The 15,905-nt window shown below is 40.5% G+C and overlaps 1 protein-coding gene across 2 annotated transcripts in view; it reads right to left on the reverse strand.

Annotated features, from left to right (window-relative positions):
- Positions 1-15,905, reverse strand: part of EFL1 (elongation factor like GTPase 1) — a 130,970-nt gene that overhangs the window by 109,428 nt on the left and 5,637 nt on the right. For both annotated transcript variants that reach the window (XM_024742798.1, XM_024742797.1), the window contains 4 exons: positions 15,740-15,824; positions 7,286-7,419; positions 5,363-5,500; positions 3,533-3,747 (listed from right to left, as the gene is read on the reverse strand). In XM_024742798.1, coding sequence (XP_024598566.1) covers positions 3,533-3,747; positions 5,363-5,500; positions 7,286-7,419; positions 15,740-15,824 — 572 coding nt within the window. The remainder of the gene's footprint in view (positions 1-3,532; positions 3,748-5,362; positions 5,501-7,285; positions 7,420-15,739; positions 15,825-15,905) is intronic.

Genomic DNA, 15,905 nt, shown 5'->3' on the forward strand with positions numbered 1-15,905 from the left:
CAAGTAATTATATTTCAATACAGTAGAAATGAAGATGTGAACACCAAAATAAAAAATACCATTATAATTTCTAGAAAAAATTAGGTGCAAGCCTAATATAATATGTACAGGACTTAAATGCTGAAAACCACAAAATGCTGATTAAAGAAATCAAAGAAAATCTGCACAAATGGAGAAACATACAGCCTCCATGGATTAGATGATTCAACATAGTAAAGGCATCAATTCTCCTTAAATTAATATACAAGTGTACCATTTTGCACCAAAATCCTAGCAAAATTTTTTTTGCAGATATAGGCAAAGATTATTATAAAATGTATATGGAAAGGCACAGACCCTTGAACAGCTAAAACCATTTTGAAAAAGAAGAATGTGATGGAAATAATCCACCCAATTTCAAAACTTATTATACACTTAGAGTAATCAGGGCTATGTGGTATTGGTGGAAAGACAGACACAGAGATCAATGAAACAGAATATAATACTCAGAAATAGACCCACATAAATATGTCTAACGGATTCGGACAAAGGTACAAAAACATTCAACAGAGCAGGTATAGGCTTTTCAATAAATGGTGTCAAAGTAACTGGGACACCCACAGCCCCCAAAATGAACCTCGACCCAAGTTTCACATCTTATACAAAAACTTAACTCAAAATGAACCACAGATTTAAATGTAAGAAGGAAAACTATAAAATTTCCAGAAAAAACATGAGAGAAAATATTCAGGATCTAGGGCTAGGCAGACTTCTTAATGCCAAAAGTATAATTCATAAAAGGAAAAATCAATAAACTGGACTTCTACTCAAATTAAAAACTTTGCTCTGTGAAAGACACTTATTAAGGTGAAAAGCGAAACTCTAGACTGGAAGAAAATATTTATAAAACACGTATGAGACAAAGGACTAATATCCAGAATATATAAAAAATTCTCAAAGCTCAAAAGTAAAACATAAATAAATAAAAATCAGAAAATGGGCAAAGGACTATACAACGAAGCAGGTAGTCAAAATGAAAAGGCAACCTATTGAATAACAGAAAGTATTTGCAAATTATATATCTGATAAGGGGTTAATATCCAAAATATATGAAATACTCATACAAGTCAATAGCAAAAAACCCAAACAATTGAACTGAAAAAAAGGACAGAAGACATGAACAGACATTTTTCCAAAGAAGACCTACAGATAGCCAACAGGTATATGAAAAGATGCTCAACATCACTAAATATTGATCATCACTATCATGAAAATGTAAGTCAAATGACAATGAGCTATCACCTTACACCTGTTATAATGGCTATTACCAAAAAAGGTAAGAAATAAGTATTGGTGAGGGTGTGGACAAAAGGAAACCCTTTGTGCACTGTTAGTAGGAAGGCAAATTGGTACAACCACTATGGAAAATATTATGGAGGTTCCTCAAAAAATTAAAGATACAACTACCATTTGATGCAGCAAGTCCACTTCTGGGTATTTATGCAAAAAACCCCCCAAACTCTTGAAAAGATATATGCACAACACCTTCATTGCAGCATTATTTACAACAGCCAAGGTATGCAAACAACCTAAGTGTCCACTGATACATGAATGGATAAAGATGATGCAGTATATATACACAAAACGGAATACTATTCAACCATAAAAAAGAATGCAAACTTGCCATTTCCAACAACATGGAGGGACTTCGAGGGCATTAGGCTAAATGAGATATGTCAGACAGAGAAAGACAAGGACAAATACTGCATGATCTCACTTACATGTACGATCTTTAAAAAACAAAACCAAGTAAACAAGCAGCTTACAGATACAGAGAACAGATTGGTGGTTGCAAGAGGCAGGGAGTAGAGGGTTGGCAAAGTGGGTGAAGGGGGTCAAAAGGTACAAATTTCCAGTTATAAAATAAATCAGTCATGGGATGTAATGCATAGCATGGTATAGTTAATAACACTATATTGTATAATTGAAATTTCTTAAGAGTCAATCTTAAAAATCCTCATCACACACACACACAAATTTTGTAACTATGTATAGTGATAGAAACTAACTAGATTTACTGTAGTGATCATTTCACAATATACAAATATTGATCATAATGTTGTACACTTGAAACCAATATAATATGTCAATTATACATGAACAAAAACAAAATGGGCAAAGGACATAAAAAGACATTTCAGGGCTTCCCTGGTTGCGCAGTGGTTGAGAGTCCGCCTGCCGACGCAGGGGACGCGGGTTTGTGCCCCGGTCTGGGAGGATCCCACGTACCACGGAGCGGCTGGGCCCGTGAGCCATGGCTGCTGGGCCTGCGCGTCCGGAGCCTGTGCTCCGCGACAGGAGGGGGCCACAGCAGTGGGAGGCCCTCATACCAAAAAAAAAAAAAAAAAGACATTTCACGCAAGAGGATACACAGATGGCAAATCAGCTCATGAAAAGATGCTCAGTATCACAAGCTGTTAGGAAAATGCGAATTAAAGCCATAAAAACATATCAGTACACACCTATCAGAATGGCTAAAAAAAGACAAAAGAAAAAAAAATAGGAACAATACCAAGTGAGGGTGAAGATGTGGAGAAACTGGATCACCATACATTGCTGGTGGGAATATACAATGGTACCCCAGTTTGACAGTTTCTTTAAAAACTAAACACACAACTACCCTATGACTCAGCAAATGCACTTCTAGGCATTCATCCCAGAGAAATGAAAACTTATGTTCACATGAAAACCTACAGATGAATGCTTACAGCAGCTTTACTCATAGTAGCCCCAAACTAAAAAAAACCCGGATGTCCTTCAATGGGTAAATACTCAAACAAACTGTGGTACAAACACACATGGAATAGTACTAAGCAATAAAAAGGAACCAACCAGTGATGCACGCAACAACTTAAGATATGTCTCTAGAGAATTATTCTGAAACTCAAATCCAGAAAAGGTTACATATTATTCAATTACATTTCTATAACATTCTTGAAATGACAAATTATAGAAATAGAGAAGAGTTAGTCATTAAGGAGGGGTTGGAACTGGGAGGGAAGTGGGTGTGGCTATATTAGCGGAACATGAAGGCTCTTCATGGTGATCGATTATATCAATGTTAATATCCTGGCTGTGATATTACACTACAGTTCTGCAAGATGTTACCTTTGGAGGGACACAAGGTAAAGGAACAAGAGAACTCTCTGTATTCTTTCCTATGACTGTATGTGAATCTACAATATCTCAAAATAAAAAGTTTAATTAAAAAATCAATTGGATAGGGGCTTCCCTGGTGGCGCAGTGGTTGAGAGTCCGCCTGCCGATACAGGGGACGCAAGTTCGTGCCCCTGTCTGGGAAGATCCCACGTGCCGCGGAGCGGCTGGGCCCGTAAGCCATGGCCGCTGAGCCTGCGCGTCCAGAGCCTGTGCTCCACAACAGGAGAGGCCACAACAGTGAGAGACCCACGTACCGCCAAAAAAAAAAAAACACCAACAAAAAAAAATTGCATATAAAATCCACAAAGAGATGTAATTACATTGGAACACTCACCCAAAGCCCCACCCATCTATTGCACTTGTAAATACCACATTTCCCTGGTCTGGAGAGAAGTAAAGGTGAGAATCATCCGTGTCCTCCAAGCCAGTGCTCCAGTCATACACTTGCTCTCCTTGCTCAGAATTTGGATTCACTTGGGATTCAGTCTCTCTCTCTGCTCTTTCTTCTAGCACTTTAGAAGTAAAAAGAGTTCCTGTGAGTGCATTAATCTAGAAAAGATGGTAAAATGGCAGAATGTCATTCAGATGCTTTGCACGCCCACGACAGGAGACACACTGTCTAAGCCTTGCTAAGCCTAGAATCGTCAGTCACAGTTTGAGCTCATATTAAGCACACATGGATGGCGATGACGTTTATAGCAATCATTAACTTATATGCCATCAACCCATGCTTTCCACACCCAGCAAAGATAAATTGGAAGGCTTTTGAAAGGTCATTTTTGTGCACAAGAGTTGAAAGCAGACACTAATCTGTCGTATCTTCAACTTGTTTTCCAGGACCAGGGCCAGGTGTCACTAGAACTCGTGGTTTCCAACCCCCACAATCTTCGTTTATAACCTTAGTCAACTCCCTCACCATTTCTCACAGCAGATGTTTGAACTGTTTGCCCCTCTCTTCATGCCCTCTTCCTGACCTCTAACCCCCAACTATTTTCACTCTCAAGTAGGTAATCTTATTTCCTACCTCCAAGAGAAAATGGAACCTATTATTCAGAAATCCTGCAAGCTCGCAATAATTCAACCTATAGGTCCATCTATATCTACAATTACCCCTGGCCCTTCTCCTTCCGCTCCGCGGTGGGAGTATTTCATCTGTACCCATCCCTGACTATCTCTTCAGGGAACTAGATCCACTGATCCATTCTTTTTCACTGCTCTACCTTTATCACTTCCTTTCTTTAGCAAATAAATATTTTCAAGTTGGTCACATCAATGGTACTCCACCGTCTTGAAGAAGACATTTCAAACCTCCATGCATGGCATACAAGATTCACCATAATCTAAACCCTACACTCCTTTCTACTCCCGCCTCTTATCACTACTTAACAGGATCTAATTCTTCAGCTATAACAAATAATTTGCAGTTCTTTTAATGAAACATTGTACTATGCTTTTTTTCCTTTATAACTTTGTATATCTCATTCCTTCTCTCTTGAAGAACTTTACTACCATAAGTCTCTACCTGGCAAACGCTACCTCTCTTCCATCTCAAGGCCTCTTTTGCGAGACTTTTCCTAACTCTCCCTTTCCTCTTGACCCAATCTGGGTGAAGCAGCCCTCATTTATGCTCTCAAATCACATCCAGGGGTTATCTCATTGTTCTCCAAATATCTCTTTTAATTGTCTGTCTCCCCTACCACACTGCGAGAGCTTTGAAAATAGGGACTCTGACCTGTCTTTATAGTCATAATCCTTAGCACAAAGTGAACATCCAAGAACTCATTTATTCAACATATAGCTATGTTAATGTTTGCTGAATAAACGAATGAATGCTTTGGTAAAATTTCATCTAAAGATAAGTAATAAAAAAAACCAAAGAGTCTCCTAATATTGCTTCATTGTGAAACCAAACTACAGGATTTTAAACAAGAGAACATTGAAACCTATTGTCTAAGCTTTATATTCAAGGATGCTTCCAGGAGATGGAGGGGGCTCCTAAGATGACACCTGTTCTATTGCCTCTCTGCTGGTATGATGACTCTGACACATGTGAATCTAAGTAAGTGAATTTTCTGTAGCAATGCCTCATACTCAACTCAGCAACTTCCTTACAACTCTTCTTTGAGCCACAATTTTTCAAATACCGAAGTAAAGGATAAAATACCTGTTCTAAAATATTCTTGAGGTGAGAATAGGCCTCCTGTGGGGTGAATTTCAGTTCCACTATCAAGCGATCTATCTTATTAATCACTAAAACTGGACGGATGTTTTCGAGCCAGGCTTGTCGCAGAACTGCCTGTGTCTGATTGAAAAAGAAAGGAAAATGTAAAGCTTATGACTTGAAATAAGTAAAGCACATTAGAAAATTCTGATTAATAAGCAGCTCATTTCCATACTCCTTGATCACAACTCAGACCATGCCAGTCAGACACAGGTGTTTACCAGACATTCACAAAGTATATAACACAGAAGCATAGAACCACAGACAAGAAACTGTCCTTGCCTTTATGGGACTGTCAATTTATTTAAGAAGGATAAATAAAATTATGTAAAAGACAGTGAACAGTTTCGTGGAATTATACACACACACACACACCACGCAATTTACCGAATTTTATTCAGTAAATAATCAGAAAACAAACACTCATGTTGCCAACACACAGGTCGAGCAACAGAACATTCCCCCAGAAGTCCCCTGTGTACACCTTCCCGAGCATAAACAACCTCTCGGCATTAACCACTATTCTGCTAAAGTCAGGTCTGTTCATTTTACTCGTCTTGTCAGGACACCTAAGACACTACAAAGACTAAGGCTATGCTTCTCCAACTGGGGGACCCGGGCCCTTACAGGCAATCAGACGGGAAGTTACAGAATAATTACAGCATATCTTCTTGGAATTATCAAACTTTCTCCATTTCTACAAGAAAACCTCATTTCATTGTGCTTTTGCTTTATTGTGCTTCACAGATGTTGCATTTTTTACAAACTGAAGGTTTGTACCCTGCGTCAAGCAAGTTTATTAGCACCATTTTTCCAACAGCATTTGCTCACTTCATGTCACTATGTCACATTTTGGGAATTCTCACAATATTTTACATTTTTCATTATTCATCTATTTGTTGTGGTGATCTGTGATCAGTGGACTTTGATGTTACCATTACAACCCAGTGAAGGCTCAGAAATGGTTAGCATTTTTATAGCAATAGAGTATTTTTTTAATTAAGGTACATACATTTGTTTTTTAGACATAATGCTATTGCATACTTAAGAGACTTCAGTATACTGTAAACATAACTTTTATATGCACTGGGAAACCAAAAAAAATTCATGTGACTCGCTTTACTGCGATATTCATTTTACTGCACTGGCTCAGAACCAAACCTGCAATATCTCAGAGGTATGCCTGCAATTTAAACCGTTCCTTATTCTTTTTAAAAAACATTAAAACAAATAAGGGCATTTAAGAACTAGGACACAAAGGTGACAACATTTTTAAAGATAACACATAAGGTTTCCAAGAAAAATTATTTTAAAAACTGAATTTAGAAAGCCACTCTGAGTTTCACGTCGACCGGAGTTACATGTTCACTCTGGCCTTAGGGGTGAACTTTTTGAACTTTGGTGGGAAAGAGAAGAAAGTCTCGGTTAAGGATCTGGAAGAGTAAGAGGGGGGAGGAGGAAGGCAGAGAGACAGCGTGTGTAGGGGGGGAGGGGGACAGACTGACAAACCAACAGAAGAGACTCAGTATCTTGCTATCAATTACCTCTCACAGTTCAGAAACTTTTCCACTGGAGTGAAACCTCCAGATCCTCCTAAACACCTCTCCCATTTTTGCTGAGTCCCTCTCCAAGAGGACATGACAGACACATCAAGGCACCTTGAAGTTATTCTCTCTACTATCCCTTCAAAACTTGGGGGATTTAACTCCATCACAGACCAGAATGCTACCAAACGTGAAATGTAAAACCAGCTTTTTGATGGTCAGTGAAATGTCTCAAGTGTCACAGAGTCATCGGCAGTCAGTTCCTCTTCTCTCCTCCCACCTTCTTTAACCAGTTAAATATTTCCATGTTACAATCCACTACCTGTGGACAGACCCCTTCCACAGCATCCACTACAATAATGCACCCATCACAAATGCGAATAGCCGTCGATACTTCTGAGGAGAAATCCACATGTCCTGGAGAGTCTATCAGATTAATCAGGTACTCCTCCGCACCTGAAATGGAAGACACACATTTTCAGTTGTGCAGGTATACAGTACTCTTCCTCAGGCAACCCAGAGTAAGAGAGCTTCTAAGAAATGACTGAATAAAGCTAAAAGACTGAATAAAGACAAAAGCTAAAATGGTAGCTCAATCAACAGCCACCATTCCATTTTACGAATTCCCAACAATGGAACTATCGATTCCAAATAGCATTGGTATAAAAGGTTAAAGGATTTTATTATTCTAATAATCTAATAACCACTTATCAAGACCTACTGTGAGCCAGGCACTGTGCTAAACACTTGTGCTAATCACACATGATTCCGCCCTTAAAATATCCATACAACATAAACATTCCTCTACTCACTGTGCAGATGAGGATATGGGGACTACAAGAAATTAATGGAAAAGACACAAAGCAGGTGGCCAACAACTTCCCTACAACTTCTCAAAGAGCAGTGTGTGGATATGCGCAGCAAGACTTAACAGTCAATTCTAAGTCACAAATTTAAAGAGCACCTACTGTGTGCCAAGCAGTGTGCTATGTGCTTTCACATTTGATATACTGTATTCTTTAATCCTCACAACAAAGTTGTAAGCTCAGAGCATGACTCATGCCTATGTGTCCTGTTTTAGCACTGAAGGTCTCACATCCCATCAAACGCCAACGTCAGTCCCACGTCCCACTAAGCCCTAAGTCAGTCCCAGGAAAACCAGAACCACTGGCCACCCTAGGTTACAGAGACATCATATTATCAATAAAATATAATTAAGTAAACCAGCCAGAAAACCAGTAGTTCATTAGAATTCTACACTCATTCCCCATTCACTGCTAAATTTGATACAATTCTCTCTTAATGGCATAATAATTACTTAAATGATCAAACACCTGAATATACCTATACTTTACTTTTGCTCCTCCTCTTAACTCAGTGTTTTTCAACTTTTGTGTGCTCCAGAACTACGACAGGGCTGAATGGTATAACTTATGAGGCCATTTAAAGGAATTCCCCAAGTGTGAGGTTAACAACTTGGTCTGATTAGTGCCCTGTGTGACACTGATAATGATAAAACAACAGCCAGAGCTCACATTTGTGAAGTGCCTATCTGGGCACTATCTGGCACAGTTCTAAACGTTTTATAGACATTATCTAATGTTTACTTACAACAACCCTTGCAGTAGTTACTACCATTAGGCCAAGTTTACAGAGCAGGAAACTAGGGCACGGAAAAGTAAAATATCTTTCTGAGGAATATCCAGCTAGAATCCAACTCTAAGGTAAATTGCCTAAGGTCAAAAAATGGTAGAGTGAAAGTTCAAACCCATCTGCCTCCAAAGTCATACTTTTACCCACTATCCTCAAGATGGCATATATTTAATCTCACATGCCAAGATTCCACTAGTAGTGAATTTCTGAACAGTAGGTTAAGGATTCCAAAATGCAATGGGCTCAGTGGGAAAGACTGCCATCAATCAGCAAGACTGCCTTCTTCAATACCACTCCTTCCCCTGCTTCCTCTTTTCATGCAAATGGCTTTGTAAGGAATTCTGGCTCTGATGCACCCACCAGGGAAGACTCCAACCAGAGAGGACTGTGGACATCTCTAAACAAAGTCAAAGAACCAGTGCCCTGGAACAACGGCCCCGTGTGCCTCCTTAATCGAGTCTTTTACTGTCAGGTCTCACAGCACCAGTCTCACAGCTACCCTGCAGGATAAGCACCAGGGTCCCAACAAAATAAACCAGAGAAAAGTGAGCAGAGCTACAAAGGCTCAGAGTTCTATCCACTCCCATCACATAAAACCAAAGTTATGAGATTCCTGAAATAATTCAGCATTTTTGCAGCCCAACCCTTAATTTCATAAACATGCTAAAGCCCCCAAAAGGGAAGAGATTTACCCAAGGTCACAAAAGCAGTTGCAAGACAGAAACACACCCGGGTCTATCTACCACTTAGTCACTTCCTATGAGGGTCACAGATGCCTCTACACTTTGCAGCTGAGGAAACACTTGTTTGTTCATTTGGCTAAGAACCAGAATAAGAAACCCTAGAGTGAAAAAAGACTGATGTTCACTTCCTGGAACCAATATAAGGGTTCTAAACCGCTGCAACCTACTCGGAACTTCTCTATGTTCACATCACCCTGGAGAGAAAGTTAGAGATCAAGGACCAACTATCTTTCATTCAATTTCACATGGCTAATATGTGCCATTACCATAAGGCATGGGGCCTAATGTCAGAGCAATACGGTAACAGCAGTGCACCTTTGACTAACACTCAGAGTGACCCAGAGAGAGAGAGACACACACACACACACACACACACACACACACACTTGAGATGAGAGACCTGAGCATGCTTAAAAGCTGACAGTTAGGCACCAGGACAAAGGAGATAAGTACAGAGCACAAGTCTTTCACAGTGACAGGAGGCAAGCAAAGATACTAGTAATGTTACATTTTGAGGGGTAGTGGCAAACAGACAGTTCTCCCATTTTCTGTGAAACGGAACATAAAAATGTCTGCTGAGATTGTGGGAGAGGGACCGAGAGGTAGACTGGAAGAGACTAGAAGGTTTAAGAGAGCTGTTGGAGAGAGTGAGCAAGGCCTGACAGACAACATAGTGGAAGTCTGCCAGCAGCCCAAGGACCAGCCGAGAACCCAGCCCAAGTATAAGGAGAAAAAAATGTAGAGAGTTAGCTCTATCAAGGGTTACAGTTTTACTGGGAGGACAGAAGGCGAAGAAAGCAACCTGAGGACCTTGGCAAGACTGTCAGCAAAAAGACAAATCTGGGTTGTATGAGGCAGGAAGTAAATGACGGACAGTGATGAGGCTCAAGAGACTGAAGGGCTTTCTGAAATCCAAGAACGGGGACCTCGCTACACAGGCAAGAGAGCTGGGAAGAGTAAAGATGGTGGAGAAGGGAGTATTTGAATTTCAAATGTCAAAGATGAATAGTTCTGGATGATGCTAAAATCCAGCAAGTAGCCACGCCAGAGGGAGGGTGAAGTGGAGATCTACACGTCACTACTGATGAAGCCATGCCGTTGGAGAGGTCATTTTCAGAAACGGTAAAAGCTACCTTGGTGGATTTGGGCAAAAAGGAAAACAATGAGCCAGGTGCAAAGTCATTAATGAACAGGGACTGAGGACTGTAACCGGGAGGTGACAGTGGTAAGAAAGGGTCGAAAATAACTGGATGGACAGTAAGAGTCTCAAAGGAGATGGAGTTTTAAAGCAAGGGTGGAAGAATTAAGCTTTGAACCAGAACTAGTGAACAAGGGGAACAGCAATCCCATGTCCTAACCCAGAGACAGATGGAGCATGAAAGAATGAGCAGCGCTCACTTGAAAGAAGGACAAGAAAAGCAGTGTCCTCAGAAAACAGCCAGCAGGAGGAGGGGGGAACAGCAACAAAAGATGTTGCGGATACGGGGGTTATTTCTTTACCTTGGGATGTTTTCAGAGAAAGTTTTGAGAAGGAAGGGAACAGTGAGAGGTTGAGGGCAGAGGAGGTATTAGAAGCACAGAGAAACATGGGGAAGAGATTGCTGAGAGGCCAGATCACAGGACTTCCATCTTGGGCGGTGACCAAAGACAACAGAGATGCAGGTAATGGTGGTCACAAGAAGATGTCTGTAAGTAGTCGCAGCAATCCCTGGTGGACAGGAGACACTTACGCTTCAGGGGGAATCAGCCATGGCCAGGACTGACTGATTTCCAAAGACTCCTGGTGCAAACGAGGAGTCTGCAAACGTAATTACTTGGCTCCCAGGACTACTACCACATGCTAACTACTCTGTCTTCAGGGGAGTTTCTTAACCCCTGTGAACTCCATTTTGCATACATGTAAAATGAGGATAACATCCATCTCACAGGATTGCTGTGAGGATTAAACAAAATCACGCATATGACGCACCTAGCTCAGAATCCAACTATCGTGCACCCACTTTCTTAGATCTGGCATCAACTGAATGCTTCACAAAGTAAAGCATTCATTATGTTAAGAGGAAATAATCTGATCTTTAGTCAAACAAGGGACAATGGAACCCTTCCCTCCCAGCCCTGGTCCCAAAGGAAGAGGACAGAAATCAGAACCTCGGGTTAACGTTCACATATCTGGAAGGGAAGGGAAGTGACTGATACATGTTGGCCTTGTGTGAATCTGGATGGCATGAATCAGTTTCCCCAAGGCCTAATCTTAAGAGATTAAGACCAGAGAGCCACAGAGTTGAAACCAACACGTGTGTAAACTCTCCACTTGCCCACAACCACAAACCCCTATGGAGGTGTTTACAAAGAGGTGAACCTGCACATGGATCTCTTTGCAGAAAGCCCCGCCATATCCTTGGTCTCCACATCTGGAGTACATCCAAGCTACAGTGTGGCTGCCACCTGGGTAAATACTGAGTATCCCACTGAACCAGGTTGTTAGCTAGCTAGCACATATGCCTGAAGTACAAACTGAAAGCCTGTAAGTTAAAGCCCACTGCAATTTGTTCTACATAGTGTTTTACAAATTTTTAGTAAGTTGCCAGTATTTTAAAAATTGGAGGATTTTACCAAAAATCTTGATGCCAACTTTTCTTGATTAAAAAAAACAAAACAGAAAAATACAGGGCATCAGTCAGCTGCAGCTGACTAGCACTAGCCCCCAGCCAGGTAGTGGGGGGTGTTTCATGGGTGGGCAGAGTCTGCTCTCTACCTCATAACAGTCCCACCCAGACCACCTCATTCATGCAGAGCTGTTGACACCAGCACCGCGTCAAGAACTAATAATATAGTACTTAATAATCAAATTAGACTGGTGTTGGAATAAGTAGTTAACTCTTTGGGGGGAAATTTAAGTTAGACATCTACTTCACAACTAGCATGTATACACATACACGTGTACAATTATGGTGGGATTAAATGTAAAAACTGAAAGTATAAAAGAACTGGTGGTAAACTAGAAGTAATTTGTATTTCAGTCTTGAGTTCTCATGTATATTCTACAACATACTGAATTTTCTATAATACATATAAACTTATAAATTTATTTAAAATGTTTAAAAAGACGAGTTAGAATGAAAACTTCATTTCAGAAGTTCTGCAAGAGCAGTATTTGCTCACAGGTATAAAGAGTAGGTAGAAATGACAACAACAGGCCTTCTGACAACAACAGTCCAGGAATTTCTAAGTATTTAATCCATCTGAATACATTTCTCTCATCTATAGTTGTATCCTAGGCTAAAGGATTCAAAGGTATTACATCCTCTTAGGATTCTTTATAGAATGTATATTGGGATTGGGATTATTTCCTAACTCTTGAAATGACCAGATAAATGTATAGTATCCTTGTGGGAAGGGCACAAAGAGAGGTGGCTAAGAAATAGGAAAATAACAAGATTTAACAATATGGTCCCAACATTTGTTCCAAATTTTAGTCACAAATGGAAAGATGAGAGAGGCTCCATTTTCTCAAGGGAGAACTGGGGCCCAGGAAAATGCTAAGATAAGAATATCACCTTGATGTTTTTCAACACTCTATCTGTAATATGCATAGTTTTGGTAAGCTTATTTGTTTACCTTAAACTAGAAAAATACCCTATCTTTCAATCCATGTGAGGATTTGAAAAAATTTTTGAAAGCTGGTTAAATTAAGAGTCAAAACAAGAAAGCACTTCATTAACATTTAGTACAGAGATCCTCAACTAACAGGGCATTTGGGAGGGGCATGGGAAGGAGGGGAAGAAGTGGTAAACACAAAAATCACCTGTGGAGTTTCTTCAACCATCACGTTTCCCTCCTCCAGCAGGGAGACCCCCTTCAGGCTGTCCCACCTTCACAGCAGGAAATGCCCCATTCCAGAGAGTCAACGCTGAGATAAGGATAAGAATGTACCTCATCTCTCGGATGTTTTGAGAACATGTCTCAGTCAACATCCCCAACTTCCATCCCCATTTTGCAGATGTGGAAAGCAAGGCTCTAACTGTCAAGTGTGGTGACTGCCTAACCCACAGCCCCTTCTAGGCCATCACGGTCACAAAGAAACATGTTGAATACTTTATGGCTCCACTCCAATCACCACTGATCAGACTAGGAGATGACCATCCAACCACAGACTGGCAGTCCATAGGTGCAACCTCTGCCATAGCCTGGCATCAAAAGACAAGCTGAGCAACATCCTGCTCTTGAGACGTATGCTCGTAAACGTAGGAGAAAGCAGCAGTAAGCAAGAGAACTAAGGGAAAAAAACAGGAGCTGAGAGGAGGGGTCAGGGAAAAGGGAGTTCATGAAGATGGAGGCACTAAGGGTAGGCAAAAGCTATAAAACAGAGAAAAGACTTACAGGGTAAAAACAGATAAAAACAGAGAACTCAACCCAAGGATGACAGTGGAGTTCCAGAGGGAAGATCCGTTAACTTTCACTGATGGTCTCTAGAGCCATCCTGGATCCAGAATCAACATCCGCCTTCAATTTCTTTGAGATGTCACTCCAATAATGCTCCTGCTTTTGGGTTTTCATGAAGATTGTTTCCTGTATCATTTCACACATATTCTGTCAATAAGCCCTCCCACCCCATCCCAAGCTAGCTTAAGCCTCCGCTCTGTGCAATCAAGAAGGTATATCTAGGACAGTCTGAGAGCAAGTTACCCAAGGTCACACAGTTCAACAAAATGAAGATCAGACCATGCAATTCCCTGGGACCTATAGCCATTTTCCTGCAACACTGTACCACAAAGACAAAAGGGAACTGGAATGACTGAAGGTCATGATACATAAAGTAAACCTTAATAAAATGGTTTAAAAAGGGGTGAAGGAACTGGAGACAAAGTCCAGAGAGCAGCTAAAATTGACACTAAAGTAATCTTCAAATGAAAACAGACTAATGAGTGTGGAGAAAGGAAGGCTACAAATGTCTTGAACTCCATAAAAATACGGAGAGAAAAGAAATAAACTGACCACTGACCCATTCACTGGATCACAGAATGACGACGTTTAAAAGGTGAGAGGTAGATTTTAAAAAATAAGGCATCAGTTTAAATACTAAACACTGGGAATTCATGTACCTAAAAGCTTCAAAACTGGTTTAGTTCAAAAACACTATAAGACTGACCTCAAAGAGAACAGTCATGTCCCACATAGTACAACCCTTGGTGTCAGTGCCAGAGATATGAAGGATAAATCACAGGTCAGTCCATTAGGAAAATGAAATATAGCTTTATTATTTTCTTCTAGTTATAAAAATTCATTTTGTGTAAAATTTCCAAACAGTGCAAAATAAATATTTTGAAACGTGTAAGTTTCACATAATCCAGCCACTAATAACTACAGTTAAGGTTCTGGTATGTGTCCTTCCAGACATCTTTATCTATATACATAATATATTCTTATTACTAAAACACATTCATATAAGTATTTACTCTGCAACTTGCTTTTTGTCTCCTACTTTACCTTTTCTATATAATTACATATAGGTCAAACAGTTGTTTGAACAGCTGAATAGCATTTCACAGCATGGATGTATCAGTTTACTTAACTATTTTCCATAACTATTTTCCTTAACTATGTAAAGTTGTTGGCATTCTTTTCCCTAATACAAACTTTTGAGTGAATGTCAATGAATATATATCTCATGTGCTTGTATGACTGTTTCTGTCAGATAAATCCCTAGAAGTGTTACTGTCAAAATGGCATCCTGGGGCTTCCCTGGTGGCGCAGTGGTTGAGAGTCCATCTGCCAATGCAGGGGACACGGGTTCGTGCCCTGGTCTGGGAAGATCCCACATGCCGCGGAGCGGCTGGGCCCGTGAGCCATGGCTGCTGAGCCTGCGCGTCTGGAGCCTGTGCTCTGCAACGGAAGAGGCCCGCGTACCGCAAAAAAACAAAATAACAAAAAACAACAACAAAAAAAATGGCATCCTGATCTGGGGATAAAAACTATAGCGATCATGGCAATGCGTACACAGTCAAGTAAATAAGACTCTAGATCTAATAGGCAGGCCATAGGACAGAAGGAGGACCTAGCAAGGAAATGGGACAGTAAGGCTGAACCAGCAAGGTCCTAAGACTCCAGACCTTCCCTCTGAAGAAATCTATACAATCACCTGGGTGGATGGGGGCAAGTGTGAGCTGCCAGTTCTTCTGCCCTCAAGCCAGTCAGAGGTCCCCGTCTGTACTCAAATCTGGACAGCCTGACTCTGATCTGACAACAGATCATCTGGAAAGGCCAGAATGAAATTTGTGGAATGTAAAGCAAAAAACCTGAGGCCTGAAACTAATTCAGGAAGAGAAAGAAGGACACAAAAGATACAAAACCATTGTTCTTTAAAACACAGATCGATTTACCTTTTGCATAATGTAGTGAAATGGCACTGGATTTCATAGTGATCCCTCGGACCTGTTCATCCTCTCTGCTGTCCATGTACCTTAACTGTAAAAATGCAACATATGCATCCGTATTTCCCAATGAATTAAAATGTAATATTAAAATGGACTGATTTGGATTTTTGTT

The sequence above is a fragment of the Neophocaena asiaeorientalis genome, unplaced genomic scaffold (genome assembly GCF_003031525.2).
Source record: "Neophocaena asiaeorientalis asiaeorientalis breed wild unplaced genomic scaffold, Neophocaena_asiaeorientalis_V1.1 scaffold155, whole genome shotgun sequence".
Lineage (NCBI taxonomy): Eukaryota > Metazoa > Chordata > Mammalia > Artiodactyla > Phocoenidae > Neophocaena > Neophocaena asiaeorientalis.